The sequence below is a fragment of the Molossus molossus genome, unplaced genomic scaffold (assembly GCF_014108415.1).
Source record: "Molossus molossus isolate mMolMol1 unplaced genomic scaffold, mMolMol1.p scaffold_m16_p_22, whole genome shotgun sequence".
In the NCBI taxonomy this organism is placed as follows: domain Eukaryota; kingdom Metazoa; phylum Chordata; class Mammalia; order Chiroptera; family Molossidae; genus Molossus; species Molossus molossus.
The window spans coordinates 20,380,151-20,402,795 of record NW_023425358.1 but is presented as its reverse complement, the minus strand read 5'-3'; the positions used below and the strand labels follow the sequence as shown (position 1 = coordinate 20,402,795).

The 22,645-nt window shown below is 56.7% G+C and overlaps 1 protein-coding gene across 4 annotated transcripts in view; it reads left to right on the top strand.

The window, feature by feature from the left end:
- Nucleotides 1-22,645, top strand: part of OSBP2 (oxysterol binding protein 2) — a 163,969-nt gene that overhangs the window by 129,469 nt on the left and 11,855 nt on the right. Inside the window, exons 3-9 of one of the 4 annotated variants that reach the window (XM_036277024.1) lie at nucleotides 2,788-3,044; nucleotides 16,416-16,605; nucleotides 17,194-17,311; nucleotides 18,603-18,605; nucleotides 19,293-19,344; nucleotides 19,546-19,692; nucleotides 20,578-20,823. In XM_036277024.1, coding sequence (XP_036132917.1) covers nucleotides 2,788-3,044; nucleotides 16,416-16,605; nucleotides 17,194-17,311; nucleotides 18,603-18,605; nucleotides 19,293-19,344; nucleotides 19,546-19,692; nucleotides 20,578-20,823 — 1,013 coding nt within the window. Of the gene's footprint in view, nucleotides 1-2,787; nucleotides 3,045-11,943; nucleotides 12,054-16,415; nucleotides 16,606-17,193; nucleotides 17,312-18,602; nucleotides 18,606-19,292; nucleotides 19,345-19,545; nucleotides 19,693-20,577; nucleotides 20,824-22,645 lie in introns of those variants that run through there. The other 3 variants (XM_036277023.1, XM_036277025.1, XM_036277026.1) reach the window with 3 other exon arrangements.

Here is a 22,645-nt window from a genome sequence, read left to right as displayed (position 1 = left end):
GAAGGCCAAGTCTCCTTGCCTATGCCAAAGGCCCTTCACCGTCTCCACTTTCCAGCTAGCTCCTCTGTGCTCCACCCCTACTTCTCATATCCTGATCCCACCATCCTGTATGTGACCTGCCACCCCCATGCATGCCACTGAGAACTGACGGGCCTGGATAGGCCTCCTGTGATGTGCCCAAGATCATTCATTCATTCAATTACCCACTCACTTCGTCTCTTGCCCCACCTCCGCTACCCTCCTTTGCCCCCTCATTCTCCTGATCTCACTGTCTATCTGGGAGAGCTCTCACTGCCCACCCCCAGAGAACAGACTGTGCTGGTCCGTATTGCTGACCTGAGTGTCTTCCCATCCCAAACCCCAATGACATCGCCAGTGAATTGGGAGCAGGACAAGCACATCCCCATGTCCCTGGCAGCTGGACTTGAACCCCCCTGAGAGCTGCTTACTAAGGTATGCTGCTTAATAACAAATTAAACAGAAATGTGGTCGTCCCCACCCCTTGCCCGCCACACAGGAGGATGCTCAGAGTTAGACCTCTTATTGGTTCTTACTGGAGCACAGGGGATCACATTCAGGCTGACCCACAGCCAGCATGCCCTGCAAGGCCCTCCCAGTGTAGGGCAGCAGCCGTTTTGACTGGTCGGTGGCTGGCCATTCTTGTTGGTAGACATACTGAACCTGGAAAGGGCATAGGAAGGTTGCACTGTAACTAAGAACCCAAACTCTGAAGCCAGACAGATCTGGATGTTCCAGAATTGCCTCTCCTCATGTCCCTGGGCAATCTCATTGTGCCTTTCTGCCCCCAGACCTACCTCACTGGGATATCAATGTGCATCAGCAGAGGCAGTGCCCTCGCTCGGGACCTGGCACCCAGAAAGGAAAGATACACATGAGCTGTTGGAGCCTTTCTAAGGCGATCCAGAGAGAGGAAAGGTCTGTGCAGACCAACCTGGATTCAGATCCAGTTCTGCCCCTAAACCAGTGGCTCGTCTTCTAGGGACCTGCTCTTTCTTACTGCAGACTGGAGAGAAAAGTCAAGGTCTGACAACCACCATGAGGCTCAGTGTTCATATTAATAAAGCCAGTGGCCCAGGCCCTGGCCCAGCACGTGGTCTCCAGACACTGGGTCATTGCGGGGCTATGGGTCAGGCGAGAGGTTCTGCCTCTAGCCTGGATGCTGTCCCAAGGCTCCTTATGGTCAGCAGGGACAGGGTATGCAATGCATGCTGCCCCTCCACCCCTCCTCAGTTGGGCCCCACATCACTGGCTGGCCTGGCACAGCCACCAGCTCAGCATGCTCAGAGCAGCAACTCAACCATGGCCACCCCCATACATCCTGCCCACCGTGGGAAGAAATCTGCCCTCTCGCAGTGTGCATCTTTTTTTTTAAATGTATCTTGGGTTACAGATTTCCCTTCACTGAGAGAGAGAGAGAGAGAGAGAGAGAGAGAGAGAGAGAGAGAGAGAGAATTTTCTTGCTGATTATTTCAGAAACAAGGCATTTCAGAAATCCCTCAGCAGTTACAGGTTCTGGTGCCCACAGCCTCAGCAGTTACAGGTTCTGGTGCCCACAGCCCGTGTTAGCCTCTTGGTCATCCCATGCTCAGCATTAAAGCAGCAGCAGGGCTCAGACCAGCTGCCCATTGAACCCCCAGAGGCCTGTGACTGCTTGGCTGGCAGTGGGCCAGGATCTGAGGACCCCAGACTCCTAGGAAGGGGCACACTGAGGGCACCTGGGAAATTGTGCACAAGGTGAGAGGAGGTAGGAGGGGGAGGAGAGTGAGCATCTACCTGGCCAGCTCATGGAGGCCCAGCAGCCTGCTGTGCGGAGAGTGGTTCTGGAAGTAGCAGACTAGCTGGGTGGCCCAGGACATAACTTCACTTCTTTGAGCCTCAGTTATCTTGTCTATTCCCTGGGGATAGTACAGCCCCTACATTGGCCAGGCCATTGAGAGGCCACAGCCAGTGTCTACAAATAGAAAGCATTCGATACATGAGAGCGGCCTTATTTCTGCAGGAGAGATGAGTGATGACCTTCAAGAAGACTGGGCTGGGCAGAAGCAGGGATAGGGAGTCATGACTTTGGCCTGGGGGTCTTCAGGCAGGCTTTGAAGGCATGGTGGTATCGGATGGGTAGGTTTGAGACCTGTAAAGAGATGAGGGAGGTGTCCCCTGCAGCTTGGAACTTGGACCCTAAGAGCTGCTTACTAAAGTGTTCTGCTTAATAACAAGTTCAATAGAGGTGAGGTGGGGAGGTTCCAAGCAGAGGGGACACAGTGGGAGAAGCCCCAAGCACAAGCACGCGCGTGCAGGGAGCAGGGGTAGTGTGGGGGAAGGCAGAGATCAGAGAGCCAGGTGAGGTTGGTAGGAAAGTGTAGGTGTTTGGACTAGGCCTGTAATGTGGGGAAAGCAGCTGGGCTTTTCCCAGGGTCTCTGGCCCTGGGTTGAGATTTGCTCCCACACAACACAGCCCACCCTTGCCTGCATGTCACAGCTTAGAGGGGCTGGGGCCTTGCCCACGGGCAGGTGCCTATAGCCTCACACCCTCCGAAGCATAACCCAGCCCCTGTCATTCAAGCTGGTTCCCCTTTACATCCCTTCCTACCGGAGGGCCTGTGCCCACTCAGGGAAGGCTGGTGGACATCACTCCCTAGCTGGGAGCAGGAACTGGCACCGTCTAGGACCCTCTCCTATTTGAGTGGTGCTACCTACTCCTCCCTCCTGAGCCAGGCTGGCCTCTCGTGCCGTCAGTAATAACCACCGCAACTGTGTTTCTCTCCACAGATGACTCTGGGGACGACGACGATGAGACTGCCTCCCCAGCTGACAAGAGTGAACTCCACGGCACCATCAAGAACCTCTCCTTAAAGTTAGATGACCTCAGTACGTGCAATGACCTCATCGCCAAGCACGGCGCCGCGCTCCAGCGCTCCCTAAATGAGCTGGACGGCCTCAGGATCCCCTACGAGAGCAGCGAGAAGCTGAAGGCTGTGAACGAGCGGGCCACCCTCTTCCGCATCACCTCGAATGCTATGATCAATGTAAGTGGCCACCCGCACTGCTGCCCCAGCACGGGCTCCCCAAAAGGGAAGTGCCTCCCTGTCACTAACACCTGAGTGGGTGGCTGGGGTGCTTGACAAACCAAGGCTTCATTTCAGGTGGTTTTAGGTTGTTTCCCAAAGCTGGCTCCCTCCAGTGCTCTTGATCCTCTGTGTTATCTCATCCACATAGCCATCACTGGGCGAGGACATTCTTTTCAGTTGTCTGGTGGAAACCGGAGTTGGGTGTGGAATCTGGTTGAGGCTGCAGGTGGTTCGGGCCTGGCTGAGGAAGGCCAGGGCTCCCAGCTGAGCAGCGGTCTGTGCCCACACAGCAGGGACACAGCTGCCATGATGGCCCATAACAGTGGCTGTTGCTTTTTCCCAGATATAAGGCAAAGGCAGCAGGACTGGAACCATGGGGGCATGCATGTGTAGTGGGGGTGGCGTTGGGGGTTTCATTAGCCAACAGAGCTTTAAATTGAGGCTGCTATGGGTCAGGTCAGGCAGACAGTTGCCAAACAGAGTAGCTGCCGTCTGTAAACTGAGAGGCAAGTCACAGGACTCACCTGTGACACAGGGTTCTCAAGCCACACTGCTGTGACAGGGAGCTGCAAGGGTCTCTCCATGGTGGCAGAGAATATAATGCTTAACCATGCTTCCAGACCCTTCCTCTTTCTGCCGGGTGAGCGGTCCCCACAGATGTGTGTGCTGCTTCTCTAGACACAGGTCTGACTGCAACAGCCTCCTCCCAAGGGCAGTCCAGGCCCATCCTGGCCGGGCCTGACGTGCTGGGAGCAAGGGGGTCGGAAAGGGGAGGTGTGGAGGAATGGAGGCCACACAGAGGCGGCAGCCCAGGTCCACAGAACATGGTTCAGGCAGGCCATCAGTCTGGCCAGAGACTGGGCAGTACTGGTGCCCAGGTGAGGATCCAGCCTCCAAAGCAAGGGGGTGAGAGTAGAGCAGGGTCAGGAGTTGGGACCAGGAAACCTGAGGGCGGAAGGCAGATGGAGATTGGAGCCCGCCTCAGGCCATGATCCCCAGGTGAAACCCTGGGCAACCAAGACTTGCCCCAAGCCTGCTTCACTGGACCTTTGGGCAGCATGAGATGGGGCTAGTGGAGCACCCCCACATCTCCCATCCACCCTTCTCCTGCCACAGACTGGCTGGGGTCTGGAGCGGCCTGGGATACAGGAGGAAGCCCAGGGAATCCCTACCCTGGGGCCTGTAACTAAGGCGATGATAAGGAAGTACACCCTTTTCCCAGATTGCAGGAAACACAGCTCACCTGTGGGTCCTTGAGCTCAGCAGGTGTGAGGACCTTGGTTCACAGCGCTCAGGGCTGTGGGTGCTGCATGCAGAGAGGCTGCTGGGCTGTGGGGCTGCCCTGTGTGCTGGCCCTGTCGTCAGTCTGCGTTTTCCTATGCCCACCCTCTCAGCCCACTGGCCTCCTTACAGCCTGACTCTGGGGGCCCGAGTCCCTGCATTCTGTGCACATATATTAAGCATTTAATGACATGATGTGTGCATGTTTCCCATCCACCCCTGAAGCCACCACCCGCAATTTCCCTGGCACTGCCTCCCCACCCGCCAAGGCGGAAGCCTCTAGGTATTGAGTAAGCAGTTTTGGTTTTTCCCAGATAATGAGCTTCTCGGCCGGCGTCTCTAGCAAAGTGTTTTATGAGACATCAGAGGCTCGTGTGTTTGTGAAGCCGTAGAAACAGCTCGCCATCTGAGGCACGATGGATTGTTTGATGGGAAGCACAGCCCCTGGGGCTGACACAACGCCTGTTCGCTGTTCTGGCACCGGGAGAGTCAGAGCGGAGCAAGGAGAGCTGTGCTCTGAGCTGGGCTCTGCCCACCTGCTGGCGGGAAACTGGTGTGAGGGCCTCTGCCCGTCCACCTCCACTGGGAAACCGGGTGCTCAGAAGTGAGGGGCTGGCCCTGACAGGCCATGCTGGTAGCCCAGGTGAGTGCAGAGGCCTCCCTTCTCTTGGGTACTCTGCCTGACAGCTGCTCCTCACCTGGAAGGATCTAGGTCAGTTCTGGGAGGGCAGTTTGCACAGCTGTCAGACACTGAATGTCCAAACCCCCACTGTGTCAGAGGGGCCACCTCAGCAAAGCTTTCCCACTCCTAGCCAGGCCTTGACCTCCACCTCTGATACAGGACAGAGTTGGACCAGGGACCTATAACTAAGGCAACAATATGGCTTCCACTTCTCCACCCCAGGCCCAGGGGAAGACCATTCACACCCAGGTCCACTTTGCCCTCCCTCCAACCTCATTAGGATCAGTAGATATTGTTAATGCCAGAGTAGAAACTGAGGCTCATAGAAGTCACTTGAGCTGCCCAGTCATCCAGTCAGTAAGTGGCCAAGCTCGGATGCAAGCCCAGGTCTGTGGCCTGCTGTGGGAATGATGGTCCCGATGCTCTCAGAGTTGGTAAGGGTGAACCCCCACCCCGGGCTGCAGAGGCCCCTCCCACTTTGAGGCCAGCACACAGAGGGGGTGGGCTCGAATCTGCCTCTGGTGAACCCCCGATCTCAGGGACCTGAGTCCCTGGTATGCCTTTTGCCTTTGGGCTATAGCCCCACCAGGGCCCTTTCTGGAAAATGGGGGTGCAGGATGGGTGGCAGCCACCCCCAGCTGTCCCCAGAAGGCACTAATCAGCATCCTCTGACTCCTCCAGGTCTCACTGTAAGAGGAGGGAGCCATTTTTCCTCACTGTTAGATCTGCAGCAACTCACCCAGCCCACTGCCCTGACCCTGCCTGACCCATGTGGGTTCTCCCTCCCATAGGGAAGCTTCCAGCAGCCCCCTGCCTGAGTTTGGAGACTGTCTATCTGCACAGCTGCTCTGGGCCCCCTTCTGTGAATGGTGAATGACTGTGGGTTCTCCACCTCATGGTCTCTGGGTCATGCGAGAACAGAAGAGGAGAAGCTGCTGGCCAACCAGAGCCTGCAGGCTCACATCCTTCAGAGGGCTCCGGGCAAGCAGCACCTTTCCCACATGGGAGAGACGAGCTGCTTCATCTTCACTTCCCCGGGACGGCCAAGAACCTGGGGCTGTTCAGCCTCCAGAGAAAACTAGAGGGACAATATTTCTAGCCTCCATCAAATTTAGGGAAGGCTTGTCTATATCATAAACCTTTAGATCCCTAGCTCCCAGCAGAGCAGGGTTCATGACCAGGCCGGTTCCTGGCCAATGATCCCATGCGGTGGTCTCACCTGGAGTAGAGGATGACGTCCTCTGTGGGTGTTTGAGGGAACAAGATGTACCCAGAAGGGCTCTGGATTAGGCATATTGAACCACTAGTGACACAGTGTTTTACCTCCTCATGCCTTTGCCTAGCTGTACCTTCGAGGACTCCCTTTCCCCACCCTCCCAATACCTGGTAGATCCTTTTTTATCCTTGCAGAGGGCAGAAGTAGTAGCCGTATTGCTGGGCCTGGATGAGTAAGAAGGGAGAACCCAGGCAGGAAAGGAAAATATTAACCGTGGCTACTTCCCGGCCATCACTGTGCACAGAGGGTGCTGAGCTCCTCACACAGTTCCCTGAAAGTGGCGCTCTGGGACAGGGACCCACACTGTGTACTTCATCTCTAAAGCCCACCCTCCCTGTTACCCTTCCTAGGCAAAGCGCTCTGGCTGGGTGGCAGCCTCATCACCCTGCTGCCTTGGAAAGGAGAGCAGATGCATTTCCTTCCCTCTTCAGCTGCCAGGGAGAAATGGAGCCTGGGATTCACACAACTCCTGAGCGCCCCCTGTGGGCCCAGCAACCCCGCCCCAGCCTTATCTCCCATTCATTCCCCACTGGCCACCTGTCCTGGTATTGTGCCAGCCTGGATCTGAAGAGACCAGTCTCTCAGCCCACCTGTCACACCTCAGATGGACATTATCTTTTCTGGGAAGCACCGCCCACACACACACACAACAAATTCACAGCTACTCCCAGAGGATGGGAGAGGTAGGAAACCCTTCCCTGTCACCCTCACCTCATGTCCCCACCCCTGCCTCTGCTGACCATCACCCTGTCTGTGGGTCCTGCATCTCATGGACTTTTCTACTGCAGCATCTTGGCAGGTCCTCCCTGCAAAGACAGGACGCCGTCTGCCTTGCAATCCCAGTAGCCTAGAGCTCCCATGCCTGGCACCATGCCCAGCATACGGGAGCCTCAGCGAACAAGTGAGAGAGAGCGTGAGCGGGTTGTGGAAGAATGCAGGAATGAATGAATGAATCACTTAGTGTCTGGCAAATATCCCTAGTGGGTGATTTTGTGAGTCTGATCGAAGGCAGCCCAGCGATTCCCTGGTTAAATTACTGTTTGGGTAACTGTGAATTAGCCTGTCACTTAGGAGGAAGCTCATAGCAGTAGAAATGACTTGGGTTTGTAGACTGAGCCTGAACCACAAGACACCCGTGCACATACACTCCGCCAGCCTGGGTGTGGGGACAGGGAGCCAGGGTGCTCCTGATGTGGTAGCACTGGCTCAGTCACTGGTTTAAGGTGAAGAGTGAATTGATACATGTTAACATCTCATGCTTTGGGTATTTGTTTTTATAAAGCGAACAAAGTAAATCCAAGTTTTATTCTCTTTCCTATAACTTCATCTTTGTGGTGTAGCAGAGTCCCTGGTTCGAAGGACAGGCCTTTAGGACAGTGGTGGTGTGACAACAGCGGCCCCGCCCACTGTCTTCCCATCACTTTGCTTTTCACAGCAGCCATATGAAGTCAGTGTCATCACAGCTTCCTTGGCATCATCATTTGTGTTATTTAGGTGCCACCCTGAGGCTCAGAGCAGTCATTTTGCCCAAGGGTCATGAGTGCAGCTGCTGCACAAGCACTTGAGGTCACAGCCATTGGACCCTGGGTTGTCCCCAGTCCTGGCCACGGAGTCTCTGCAAAAGGGCCAGGGCTACATCACCTGTCACCAGGCCCAGCACACTGGGCTTGCCCTTGGGTTGCCCTTGAGTTCTAGCCTCATGGCCCCTGCTCTGGACAGAAGAACCCTTAGTACTGCATGGTCATTCTGGGGTAAGCCTGCCCTGGGCAATGTGACCGTGCCCAGGGAGCCGAGCACAGCCGGGGAAGTGCTATTCTGTAACTTTCACTTCCGCTTCCCTGCCCCCCTGAGCCCTCGGGACCTCCTCAAGCCACCCACCCACATCTCCTCCTCTCAGCCCTGGCCGGGGAGAAGTGGCCGCGGTCCCATTTGGAAGGTACTGAGGGCTGTGTGGCATGGGGTGGTGGTCATCTCCTTCTGCGGTGTGGGCCCCTCGCTGGTCTGGCAGCCTGTGGGCTTCTTTCCCCTGCTGCTCCTCCGGACCCCAGAGGTGGGGCTGAACAAGGCAGACGCCTCCTGACACGGCCCTACAGCTCAGCTGGGACAGGCTCCTTGGAGTTGGTGACTCACGCAGGGCTCCAGACTCGGCCCCCCCAACCACATGACCCCCGTGGCCCTTGATGTCGTGAGTTCAGGTCAGTCCAGCTCACCCCCACCCAGCACTTTACGACAGGGAGCATGTGGCTTCTGGACACTGAGGCATGAGGGGCCAGGTCCTGCTCTAGGCCCTGGGCGTACAGTGAGCAAAGTCCAGGCATGCGAACCAGGGAGATGGGGCCTGTCAGGTTAAAAGACCTTTGGAAGAAACAGAATAGGCTGGTGGGTTGGAGCAAGAGGTCATGGACACTGACTGGCTGGAGGGGAGGGGAGGGATGGGGGACCTGGAGAGAGGTGGGCAGAAGAGCCTGAACCAGGCAGGCTGGGTGACTGTGGGAGGGAAGCCTGGGGAGACAGGAGACCTCACGTGTGGTCATTGGGAGCATTTCGCCTTCCACTCTGAATGAGGCTCATGCAGCCAAGGAGAATGGCTCAAACTGCATTTTAGCAGGAGGCTACCACTGCTTGGAAAATGGGCGATTGTGAGGCAGGGGCAGGTAGTTGGAGCCCCTTTTGGAGGCCCCTGTTGTCACCTAAGGGTGAGTGGCGGCTTGGTCTGAAGGAGGAGGTGGAGGAGCGGTGGCTGCTGCTGTGGCTGCGGGAGGGGCCAGCAGGGTTGCTGTGGGGCTGAGAGAACAGGGTCACCAGGAAGGACTGCGAGGTATGACCCCGCCCCGGCCCTCACATGCCGGACATGGGCTCACTGGTCGGTCCTAGGAACAGGTTTCATGCAGCCAACTGGTGATCAGAGCCGATGATCTGAGGGTGAGCCCTCAGGGGACCAGGCAGTTGAGGTGCCCAGTGCAGGCAGGGACGTAGGAAGCCTGTGCAGGAACTGTTCCCAGCACAGCCTGACTGGGAGGGAGGGAGTTGGCTCCGACTCCAGCTGAAGAGATTTGCACAGAGAAGTGCAGCAGGGTGGGTGGGGCAGAGGCATGGCGAGATAGGGACAGGTTGGGGGCAAGTGCCATAGGTTTGCAGATGCAGAGGCAGTAATTCAGAGCCACGGCCTCAGCTTTGGGACATCATAGAAATAAAGACCCAGATCAGAAAGAGCTGTTTACTGATGGAAACACTCTGAGGCTTCTGAGCCCCATTTGGAAATCATGTGGGGGTCTATGTGCCCTTTCTCCCCTTCTCCCCTCCCCCCTCCCCCAAGTGGAGCAGTGATGAGGGCCCAGAGCTGCCAGCCTTGTTCTTCCAGAGTTGTGGCTGGTTCCTGTCCAGCTGACCAGTGTTCTGCTGCTGGCAACTTGCTCATTTGGGTCCTGGGGAGAGGAATAAAAATAGATTCCAGGACTGTCTAAAATGAGTTGGCAAACTGGTGGCCAGATGGTGCTGGTTCCCGTGTGCAGGAGTAAGCTATTCTGAACGTGGAAAGGGCTATTTTAAAGTTTGAATCAAAGTGAAAAGCTGCCTCCCGATGCCACGAGTGAGTCACATCAAGAGAAGCTGTGACTGCCCCTTGGTGTTGGAAGGGCTGGCTGGCCTGCCGGGCAGTTGTGCTGAGTGCCACGTGAGGAATGAGCACGGGTAGATGCCCGGCCCAGCCCTCAGAGCTGCTTGGCCTTGAGGGGTCAGGAGGGCTGAGAGAGTGGGGTCATACAGCAGGCCATGCTCCTAGTGGCTCAGGCCCACACCTTGCAGTCCTTCCTGGATATACAGTATGGTGGCTTGGCTGATCCTGACCCAGAGGAACCTCCCATCTGAGCCTAGCACTCCACTCCCATCACAGCTTCAGGATCCCACTCTTGTCTTGGAGGCCTGAGATGGCCACGCTTCTAGTGTGCAGCCTTCGAGCCAGGCAGCCCTGGCCTGACTCAGCACACTGCCCCTTCCTCCCTTCAGGAGGCGAGTACTGAGGCTAGCCCGCTGTTCCTTGGTGGGAGGGGGACGAGAGATGCCGTTGACCCCAGTGTGTCCCCTGGTGAGAGTTTCTGGCCATGCAGAGGGGCTCAGAGAGACCATGACTCTGATCGATTTCCTCCAATTCTTTACCTGTAGGACCACAAGCCAGCGAGGGGCAGGTCCACAGTAATGCCGGCCATGTGAGGATCAATGTGGTGGGGTGGATGGTGGGTGGGCAACCTCAGTCCTAGCAACCCAGAGAGCAAAGGGTCCAGCCACCCACCCACCTGGGATCCCCAAAGCCTGACAGTTGCCGCAGAACAGATACATGGCAGTCAGACACCTGGCAGGTCCTGACTGGCTGCAGATGGAAACACAGCCCTTTCTCCCACCCTCCCTGCATCCAGGGTAACCAGAACTTGCTGTGTGCTGATGGCTGGAGACCGAGCCCGTCACCAACTGGCCCTGTCAGCCCAGGACACCCTGTCAGTGCAGCCTGGAACCTCTGGGCATTTGGCCCATCTTCCACCTCCTCTGTGAGTCCCAGGGCTACCCACCCCAGTGTCCAGCCACTCTCTAGCACCTTTGTCATGCCCCTGGCTAGGAGAGCAGTGACGTGCAGCAGAGTGACTGATGGTTTCCAAGCAGCCCCTGAAATGCAGGCCCCAGCGGGGCCCTGATCTGCAGACCCTCCTGAGAGCTTGAGGCTTCCCTGGACCACACACAGGATGGCAGGGGACGCAGGCCGGCTGACCCTATTCCTGCTCACCTACCCACGTTTCGTAAATGGTGAGGTCATTGTCAGGATTAGGATTAGGGACAGCAAAGGAGATTAGTTTGTCCTCTTTCCTCCTGGGCACAGCTGGGCAAGGTTTCCTGCCCAGGAAGCTGTGTGTGACCGGTAGCAACTTCCCTTGAAGCTCACCCAGCTCGGCCCACCCAGCTGGGTGGGCAGCTCTCAGCCCCTTTCACCAGGCCCGGCTTCTGGGAAGGGGAGTCCCTGGTGGGCAGGCAGGGCCTGCTGGCCCCCAGCCTGCTGCTGACAGGACCTGCCCAGTGTGAGGGTCGCCTTTCTGTCCTGGGCTTTTTAGTTCTCAACCTCTGCCTTCCCCACAGAGGTAGACCCACACGGCTTGTAGGCCCCCACACCCTTCCTCTCAGGGACTCTCGCAATATCCATGAGGGTGGGAGGAAGGGGCAGGGCTGGGAGCCTGGAACCCTGTTCCCATCCTGAGGACAGTCACCCTGACTGGTCATAGAATCAGGGACTCCATAGGAGTCCTGGGGTTCAGCACTCTGTTCATCCCATGAGGGGTCCGGATGGTGGGCTCCTTATTCAGCTTGCTCCCTGCCTCTTGCATGATTTAGGAGCATGTGTAGTGTGAGTAGGGGGCTTCCAGGTGCCCCAGGCCCTGCGGCTGCCCAGGGCTAGGCAGGAGCTCTCTGAGAGTTACAGCAGAGTCTCAGGAAATGTGACTGGCTGTGGGTTCAGAGCCTATATCCACCTGATCCTCCCTAGGAGCCCCTCCCCCCAGTCCCTGTGCTGGGCCCCAGACCTAATCCAGCTTAGTGAGCAAATAGGAGTGTACAGCTCAACTCAGCATTCCCAGGCCGGAGGTGGGGCCAGCCCAGCTCCTGCCTCTACCTCCTGTGCAGCCAGGATGGGGCTGGGAGAAGGGTGGCAGCACCAGAGGAAACCCTGGGCACTGGGGATGGACACCAGGTAGGTGCACTGGGGTGGAGGGGACAGTCAGGCTTCCCATAGTCCCCAGGGTGATGGGGCAGCTCATCTGCTGTAGATGACCAGCCCCCTCCCCGCCCCCGTGGCAGTGACAAAGACCCTGGTCCAGCCACATGAGCCCCTATATATATTGTGGTCCAGCAGCCTCAGCCCCACTCCCTCTTCAACTGTGACTCTGTCTGATCTTCTTGTACCCAGTCCAGCCAGACGTGCCCAGAAGGAGGCCACAGTTGTCCTAGGGATTTCACTTCTTGTCCCCTTCTCTACACCAGCCTGTCCTACAGTGGCAGCAAGGTGGTCACACACGACCAGGTTATCAACCAGCAGTCCTGGCTTTGTGGGTGATGTCCTCAGCAGCAGGGACCGGTGCTTGGAGGCAGGCATGGCTGGGTCCTGTTGCTTAAACAGGGTTATTCCCTGACATCCTTGCTAGTGAGCCACTCTGGGAGCACCTCTCCAGTCCAGGCAGGCCATGGGATCCCACACCTCCTGTGCCCTCCAGGGGCAGCCAGCTAGCCATAAAGATCCCAGCTTTACAAAATAAACAGTGGTCCTGCCTAAGTCCCTTGGCCTCTCTGAGCCCCCATTCCCTCCTCTGTCACCCTATGAAAACGGCTACTTGTGAGAATGCCTCACTAAGCCCTGACCCCCAGTAGGTGCATCAGAATAAGAAGGGGTGTTTGGGATTGAGCCAGAGAAGGGGAAGAAGACTGTATGCCAGGTGGGCCACACTTGAGGGTGTGAGGAGGGATGGGACCTTAGGAGATGTGGCCAGAGAGGAGGGCTGAGGGCCAGGTCTATGAGAGACTGTCAGCTGTCCTGGGAAATACAGCAAACCTGCACTTTCCTTTGGAAGAGAAAGTGGTCACTTCTGAAGTATTTAGAGCTCATGAACATCGAGGGTGGGAGGTAGAGAGCCTACAGCTGCATCTGTAAAAGACTGCAGCTACATTTTAACACTTAGAAAAAATAACATTTAGAATTGCCCAGACCTTGAGCCCCTTGTTTTATCTAACAACACTGCAATCATCTTTCCCACCTTGCTCTTGCTGCTAGGAAGCCCAGAGGTCATATAGCACCCTCTGAGTTTATGGGAATTATTTATTGTGACCTTTGACTACTATTTTCTACTGCTATTTGTGGCTCTTTTACAAGTCGTGTTTTAAATGACATGAGTTACGTGAAAGCAAAGCACCTGTCTGTCAAAACCACTGAGAAGCAGTGCACGTTTTGGGGGGGGGGGGGTGATGGTGGCAGATGGGATGGAGCAGTGCTAAGGAAGGGCAAGGGCAGTGGCAGCAGACCTTGTGCAGCTGCCAGTCTGGGGACCTGCAGGGCACCCATAGACTGTAAGAACTGAAAAACCATAAAGCACCTATCATGTGTCTCACCTGTATTAAGGCTGTGTGTGTGACACAGGCTGGCCTCTGCAACCTCACCACAAGGCAGGGAGGCAAGGGGGCCATGCCTTGTGTGGATGGGACCTGGCTATGTGGGGGGGCATGGCTCTGGGGACAGACAGACTCAGGATCCCGTCCACTTGCCCCTTGTTGGCCTGGGAAGGCCCTTCTCCCTGGGCCTCAGTCTCTGGGGAAACAGAAGGACGTGGCAAGGGGCTTTCCTGAAGTGGCGTGCCTGGTGCCCAGTGCCCACCCAGGGACATGAGGGTGCTCCTCCTCCACCAGTGCCAGACTGGTCAAGTTTCTGACATGCACAGTGCACCTGGCCTGGCAGGCTGCCTGGGCCAGCAATAGAGCCAACCAGTGCCCCCAGAGTTAGGACTCCTTCCTTAGTCAGCAAATAGGTGGCAGGAACCGAGACTAACTTGACTGGGCCCTGGGGCCAAGCTTAGGGCCATGGGAAAGAATGGCAACACGGAACAGGTGTCTAATGAAAGTAGCTTGGGGTGAGCCAAGCTCTGGGTTTGGGCCCTGGGTTCTGGGGTCTGGGTCGGCTGCCTCCTGCTGTATGACTTCAGAGCCTCAGTTATCACTGTCTGTGGGATGGGGTCAGGGATCCTGCCTACCCATCTCCCAGGGCTCCTGTAAGGGTCTGGAACGTTTCTGCCCAGAGTGATTTTCTGCCCGCTTCCCCACTACCACCTTCTATACCTGCTGGTGCAGACCCAGCAAAGAGGTGCCTTCTAGTTGGCCACTGGGGCAGGTGGTCACTGTCTGCTGTCAGGGGCCCTGCCCTGAGGCCTGCAGTGGTGAGGAAGGGATGGGGACTCAAGGTGAGGTGGAGCCCACTGTAGGACCCAGGGTGATAAAGGCCAGGAAGTAGTCAAGTCAGGCCTGGAGCCAGGTCTCCCTGGGCTCACCCAGGCCTACCTTGGGAGTCCCTAAACTGCACAGTAGTCAGTGAGCAGGTGAGCCTTGTAGTTGCATAACTTGCAAGCTCAGTATAGCCCCAGACTTGTGATGCCCTGGATGCAGGCTTTTCTGTCCCCAGAGCTTGTTAAGTGCATAAGGAGATTTCTTTCCTTGCTTGAGAAGGTCTCCCCACCCCCAACCAGTACCAGGACACCTGTCAGTATAAATCCCTGCCCCTTCTGGAGAAGCGGGTCATGGTGGCTTAGGGGTGGCCACACAGGGACCAGCACCTTGACCTTTTAGGGAGGGTGGGGAGGCCCTCCTCCCCAGGGTCTTGCAGGGGTGCTGCTGGGAACTGAGCCTCCGTTTCCTTACCTGTCAAATGGGGGTGATCCCACGCCTCTTACCTAGTGGATTTTGCTGGGTGAGCTGAGACGGGACCCACGAGCACGGGGCCTGTCAGACATTACTGTTCTGTCTCAGGACATAGCTCAAAGGGATGGAGTGTCTTGTGCAGGAACCTAGGTCTTCCCACTCCTGAGACTGTGCCCCTTTCCACAGTATTTTGCTGGTTTCCTTGGGCCTCCATTTCCTCATCTTTAGAATGGGGGGAGAGCAAGGAGCCCTTGCCCTGCCCACTTTGCATGGGTGCTGGGGGGTGAGCTGAGATGATGGGAGGGAAGCTGCCCAGAGGAGGGCTTGTTAAAGGAGTGATGCGCTCCGGCCAGCTGAGCAGGCAGCCCTCTCGAGTCCCAACACGGAGCCCTGAGAAGCCTGCCCCTAGGGTGGGCGCTGGTCCATCCTGGGACACCACCCTGCAGGAGGGCGCTCCCTCACCCAGTAGACGTGCTGGCCTAGCGGCTAAGTTTTGGGGATGCCGTGGAATGAAGAGAAACGGGCACAGTCACTAGAGGAGCTAACTAGCAGACATGAGATTGCAGTGTCTGTGGCGGTGACACTGAGTGGGGTCAGGAGCCTTCCCTCTGGGGACGTGAGAGTCTGAGGAGCAGTGGGAGGCAGCAGGCAGGCGAAGGCATGGTGGTGGCCCCAGGAGTGTCTGTGGAGTCTCTGTGTTACCGCCCTGCTTCCTCCCAACAGCCCTTCAGGGCAGTGCTGCATTTGTCCCTGAGTCACAGAGGAGGGGCCCGGGCCTCTCTCCCTCCAGAAACGCATGTGTGTAACCCTCAGGGTCAGGCAGTGTGTGATGTGTGGGGAGGGAGTGCTGGGGAGTGAGAACCAGGACCACTGGTACAGTGGGTGGAGGGAACGTGTCCCTTCTTACCCAGTTAGGAGTTCAGAAAGGGCAGATCCTGGCTTGGTCCTTGATGCCCTTCAGGGACAGCTGAGGCCTGGGTCCTCTCCACTGTAATGACTGGCAGATTGACCAACCCCTGCTTCATAAGAGTGTGGTGGAAACACCTGTGGACCTGGGAAGCGGGAAAGAATCCAGTTGTCCTAGTAGGCTACAAGTTTGAAGAAGGAACCTTAAAAGCAGAGTTGTGTGATACGGACTAGGTAACAGAGTGGAAAGTTCCAGTCCTAGTTCCTGTGCCTGACAAGACCCCATTAATGTGTGAGCTGGGTAGTCTAGCAGAATGTGGCGGCTTTCCTTCCTTCTGTGCCAAAGCCAGGTATTGGCCTGAGCTGCCAGGGGTTCCTTGGGTCCCAGTGGGGACAGCGGTCATGGCAGACCTCAGGTCCAGCACACAGGATGCGCAACCGAGAGCTTGGGCCCCAGGGGTGATGAAAAGCCAGCATCCCCAGCTGCTGCAGACAAGGCAGTCTTGGCCAGCAACACCTGGGTCTGTTGCTCTCAAATGGCATCCTGACTGTGGGATGCGACCAGAGCAGTCCCTAACCTGGCTCTGAGAAAGCCAGGGTCCCCGTGTGCCCATGAAAGCCAAAGGGGGCAGCAGAGGTGTTTCTGACCACCCAAGGAAGGGAAGGAGAGACAGCACCCCAGGTCTTTCTCACTGACCTGCAGGGGGTGGGGCAGAAAGGCTCTGTGCTCAGGTCCCTGCTCCCTCCCCAGGCCTGCAGGGACTTTTTGCAACTAGCAGAGACACACAGCCGGAAATGGCAGCGTGCACTGCAGTATGAGCAAGAGCAGCGCATCCACCTGGAGGAGACCATCGAGCAGCTGGCCAAGCAGCACAACAGCCTCGAGCGGGCCTTCCGCAGCGCCCCTGGCAGGGCCGACCTCAGCACCAGCTTCAGCCAGGGTAAGAGGGCCAGGGCCGCGGGCCTCTGCCCATCTGACTCGCACCCTGTCCACTCCGCCCTCAGCCTCCCCCTCGGCCCCGAGTACTCCTCCCTATTCCCGGGCCCACACTGGGGCTTGCCTTCGCCAACTCTGGCCAGCCTCTCCATGGCTTGGTATTTCCCATGCCTGACACTGTCTGGCAAGATTCCCCTTGTCTAGGTTCTTCTCAAAAGACAAGTTCTGTGAGCCCAACTGTCCCCTCTGTGGCAGGGCTGCCAGGTGGCCACCTCAAGCTAGGAGTCAATGGGTACCCTGGGAAGGGCAGAACAGGCAGCTAGGCCACAGACAGACTGACCAGCATGTGGAAAGAGCAGGGGGAGGCTTCTGGAAGGAAGGAGCTTCTGAGCCAGAGCACCGACAGGAAAGCCCGTTCTGGAAATAGAGTGAGGGCAGCCATGGCCAGGTTAATCAAGACCAGGTGACCGAAGTCTCGAGGGGCTAGGGGCAACAGGGGGGAGGGGGCTTTAGGCTCTGGACTTCCTCACGTGGGTGAGAGGAGCCCCTGTGATGTTGCAAACTGAGGCAGCAGCCCTGCGTGTGTCCCTAGGAAACCTCTTGACTCCCAAAGGTGAGGACAGTGAGGAAGATGAGGATACCGAGTACTTCGATGCAATGGAAGACTCCACATCCTTCATCACTGTGATCACCGAGGCCAAGGAGGACAGGTGGGCTCTCCAGTAGGCTGGCTTCCCTGGAAGGACCCTCTCCCAGGTCAGCCGTTCCTGCCCTGTTCTTCCGTGCTCCATCTGTCCCTCTACGTACCTCGGGTTTTTTCTTAAGTCTTCTTCCAAATGACATTTTTGTTTAGATTGGTTCTATTGTTCCTTACATCAAAAATGCCCATGCGGAGTTTGTATCAGGGTTTTATTTTAAATGTGCATGGAGAACAGGGCACTGGCTGGATCCAGTTCCAGCCTGGGGAGGGGCTGGGGCTCCCTGTCTCACCTCAGAGCTGCAGAGGGTCCCAGCCTCTCTCTCCATCACATCACGTTCCAGAACAGATGAGAGATACAGGAGGTCTCTTTTATTTTGTAGTGCCAAGCATTTGTTTCATTTTTCATAAAAGCCTGTTCATTTGGGATGTTTCTAAATGCACCTTAGAACACACACAGGACTTGGACTATCACTGAAAGGCTCATTGTGGGGCACTCTGAGGACCTCAGGAAATGCCTGGGGGTGGAGGGGACCCTGCTGGAGCACATGTGCAGAGGGAAGGCATTACAACCCCGAGGCTGGGCTGTGGCCAGAGGGCAGTACACCAGGACTGGAATGCATATTTAATATAATTGGGAGTTCTGTCCTCGTTAGGATCTTCATTCTCATCAAATTGCTCAGGGTCCTAACAACAGGGTTGTTGAGAATGGCAGGGGTTGGGGGACACATAGGTGGCAATGAGTTCCACAGGCATCTGGGGCACCTGCTGGAAGGAGCTGAGTCCTGGGGACAGAGACATAACTGATCACAGCCTGTGCTGCCCTCTGCCACCTTTACCCATGGAGTTGTTCGCTGCCCGCCACACCCCCGGCCCTCCTTGGGTCCCTACAGCCCAGGCCAGAGGAGGAGGCTGGTGAGAAGCCTGGCCACGCCTCTGTCCCCTCCTTAGACATGTGCTTCACCATCTCCCTGTTGTGGTTTCTTCCAGGGAAAGGGCTATTTGGATCCCTCCTACTCCTCAGGGGGTTTCCAATCCCATCAGCAGTGTATTTCCAGTTCATAATCATTTTCCAATTTCCAGTATTTTAAAATTGCTTATATTGCTCTCAAGATGGGCATGGCTTGCCATTCTGAACTTCCTCCCACTTTATCACCCAGCAGTGGCCTGCTCAGGTCCCCTACCCACCCCTCCTGTACCTGGAGCCTCCAGGGCCTCCGCTCAGATTCCTTCATGCCCCTTCCAGCAGCCTTCCACACCTTGGCCACAGCCCCAGGCCTCTCTGCTTCTCCCCAACCAGCAAGCAGGTGACTCTCCTGCTCAGCACCTCTTTGGCTGCCACAGCTCTTGACAGAGTCACCGTCCTCCCTCATGCTGTAGCTACAATGGGCAGTGGCAGGTCCTCTGCCTGTGTATCCCCTCATCTGCAGCCCCCACCCATTTCCCCCAGTGACCTGGGTGAATCCTTCACATCCCCTGAGGCCCTGACAGGTGCTACTCCCCTACCCCAGCTGGCCTAGATCACCCTTCTTTGGGACTCCCTCGGGCCATCAGCCAGTGCCCCTGCTGCTCCAGCCGACCATCTACCCACAGGTATTCATGGGCACAGGGATATATCTGATCCATGTCGCACCCTTCCGAAACCCATCTAGCATGGGAGTCAGACCGACAGACAGTGAGAACACAGTGGGGTGTATCTGTGACAGAGGGGCCCACAGGGCTCCAAGAGCCTCTTCCAGAGGAGGTACCCCCTACCCCTGGCCTCAGGAAGCTGTGTGCACCTAAGGTGAGGACTTTGCTGAGCATTCACTTCCACAAAGCATCAGTGAGTGGGAGCCCCTCCAAACTGCAGCCCCGCGTGCCCTGAATTGAGAAGTGCCCCATTGGAGAGGAAGCCTTGGAGTTCACTGCAGGGTCTATATAGAAGGTGGCCAGGTCCTAGGGAGGCCCTGGGATTTGTAAATAACCTGCCTCCCCCTTTTTGTTTCCTGCAGAAAAGCTGAGTGTGGGACTGCTGACCCTGTGGACTGGACCTCGGCAGACAATGTGAGTGATGGGGAGACCCTGAGAGTGGCTGAAGCGGGAGGCTGGCACTTTGAGCTCAGGGCCCCTAGGGTAGGCCCAGTGCCCTGGCTGCCTTTGGGTCCCACCAGCAGCTGGTCCTCATGCTTCCCCGGGTCAGAGGTGAGGACAAGGCCCAGAGGGCTGAAGCTCTGGCCCCTGATGTGCACACTGTTTCTCTGGCAGGTGCTGGACGGCGCCTCACTTGTGCCCAAGGCCCCCCCCAAAGTCAAGAGGCGTGTCCGCATCCCCAACAAACCCAACTACAGCCTTAATCTCTGGAGCATCATGAAGAACTGCATTGGCCGGGAGCTCTCCAAGATCCCCATGCCGGTAGGGCGTCAGGCGGGTGGGACTGTTTTCTTGTGTGTGGACAAGAAGTAATGGCCTGTGTGAAGCCCAAGCAGCCCTGGGAGTCATTTTGTCAATGACACCTGAGGAGTGTGGAATATATTACTGAGTCATGTTCAGGGAGGGGCTTTGCAGTGATCAGAGACTTGGGGACCCCCAGAACATCACTGCACCTGATGGGGCCTCATGATGTCCTGGCTGTCCTGACCTTGTCAACGGGAATGGCAGGATTGGGCTGTGTGTATAGACAGGTGGGCCCTCCTCCATGCCAGGAGCTGTGCCTGGTGCCCCCCAGCAAGGTCACACCCAAGGGCAGGGCTGGCACCCCCTTGCTGCCAGGCCAGACTTAGTTTCACTGTGACCCCAGACAAGTCCCTTCACATCTCCAGCTTCTGTGTCCATATCTGCAAAATGAGGAGAATGACAGCACCCACTTCTGAGTTTCAGGGAAGACCCTGCCCAATGGCTAGCCCAGCACCACAGGGACCAGGTGACTCTGCCCTACTGAGGCTGAGATGGGAGCCCCTCCACAGGGGTCTCAACAGAATATTTGCATAATAGCTCAGAATATGAGAAAGACCAGACTCACTTTGTCTGTAATTCACTAATTCCTATGACTCAGTGTTGAACAAGTCAGAAGCCTTGGCCTTCCTGATAGGAGACAGACAGCAAATGTAACGCAGTTATGCAAGACAGCAGGTCAGGAAGTGATGAGGGCTGTGAAGAAACTGAGGCAGGAGGGGCTGGGGAGGTGAGCAGGTGGGACTGTGGTGTTAGGTTATCAGAGGAACCTCCCTGAAGGTGCTGTCTGAGTAGCAGTGTCTGAGAAAAGCAAGGATGCTGTGGTGACCCTGGCCCGCCCTGCAGGTCAACTTCAACGAGCCCCTGTCCATGCTCCAGCGGCTGACGGAGGACCTGGAGTACCACCACCTGCTGGACAAGGCGGTGCACTGCACCAACTCAGTGGAGCAGATGTGCCTGGTGGCTGCCTTCTCTGTGTCCTCCTACTCCACCACGGTGCACCGCATCGCCAAGCCTTTCAACCCCATGCTGGGGGAGACCTTCGAGCTGGACCGCTTTGATGAAATGGGCCTGCGCTCCCTCTGCGAGCAGGTGAGGCCTGCTCACACTCCGGCCGAACTGCTCCTGCCAGGCCTGGGGATAGGAATCAGACAGATGGGATGCAGCAGCCTCTGACCCTGACATACCCATGCCCAAGGAGCCATCAAGCTGAGGTCCAGTCAGCAGCTAGGCTTCCTGCGGCAGGGGCAGGCCCAGGGGCATGCTGTCCCAGCAGGTCACCTGGACATGGTGAGGACATTCTCCTGCCCAGGTACCTTGTGAGGAGCAGTGGTCAGGGGACATTTGCCTGGCACTGTGGGGGAGTCCAGGTGGGTTGGCCTGTGAGGTCACCACTGGGCTGGAGCCTCAGCAGTGGACCTCAAGTTGATCCATGGTGTCTTTGTGTGAAGAGGGGAGATTCTTTCGGTGCCCCAATGAGAGGACTTAGACAAGTGTGCAGAAAAGTGCCCAGGATAAAGCTTCCAGGACAGGCTGCTGCTGAACATGTCCTATGTGCTGGGCATGGCTCTGGGTCCTGGGACTGAGCTCAGAAAGCAGGTGGTTCACAATCTGGTGGCAAGTTTAAAAAGCAGGCTCTGCTACTGTGTTGACCTATAGGAGGTGGCTGTGATGGCCAGACCAGGGGAGGTCAAAGCCTGGGCATGTTTAGCAGGTGGAGCCTAGGGATCTGCTAATGCTCTGGATATGGGGAGAGAGAAGGAGATAGGGGAAGGTGGCAAGGATGATCCCAGGTTCTTGGCCTGAACTACTGAGTGAATGCATTACTTTGTTCAACAGTTGATCAAGTGCCCATGATGTGCCAGATGCTATTCAGGCATTGACGGTACAACCAGCTGGGAAGTGACTGTTCTCATGAGGCAGGGGTGGGGGATAGGTACTGTGTATGTTGGATGGTTCTGGCTCTTTTTGCAAGGAGCTGGTCAAGGAGTAGTTTGACAGAGAGTGAGGGAGGACAGAGAGGATGCTAGGCAGGCTTTGGCAGCTGGAAGAGGCATGTATGACACCCTGACTTGTTTTATTGGGGTCCCCCTGGCTGCCGTGGTGAGAGTGGAGCACAGGATGTAAGGGTGCAGCGGGGAGGCCTCTGCACCATCCACCATGGCCAAGGGACATACCGGTAGGAAGGGGAGGATTCTGGATGCAATATGAAGAAAGAGTGGCCAGGATTTGCTTAGGATTAAATTAGGAACATGAGAAAGAGGGGCCAGGGATGGCTCCAAAGCATTTGGTGTGAGCAACTGGAAGGACCAAATTGCCTACCCAAGAAGGAAGCGATGACACAGCCCCAGGGCCACTCACCCATCACACAGGAGTGGGTGGTGGGTTTGGCCTGTGCTTCTGACATATAGGAAGGAAGTAGAGGTGCCACTTTCAGAGATAAGAGATGCAGGCGGGGGCATCTGGAGCTCTGATCAATCTGGGAAGCCATCAGAGTGGAGGTGTCCAGTGGGCAGTTGGAGGGCACAGCTGGAGTTCTGGAGCAAGGCTGGGGCCTGACTGCTGCCATGAGATGGAATGAGGTACCTGGGGAACGGCTGAGCCCTAGGACCCTGCCACCAAAAGAGCCACATAAATAAGGAAGGACTGACAGGGAAGGTTGGTGGAGGGAGTCCTGGCAAGGAGACAATGATCGGGGGTGCCCAGTGTTGTGAGAGGAAGGGGTGGAGGTGCTGGGGCCCTGGTATGGGTGGGCAGAGCTTGCTGCACCAACCCGGCCCAGAACAGGTCACCCACCTGGACTCCCACCCTGGAGTCAGGCCTCAATTCTGCCCCTCAGTTCAAATGGCTGCCTCAGTCTGGGCTTCTTCAGTGTAACACAGTACAGTAGATATGCCCCTTTGCAGGGGAGGAA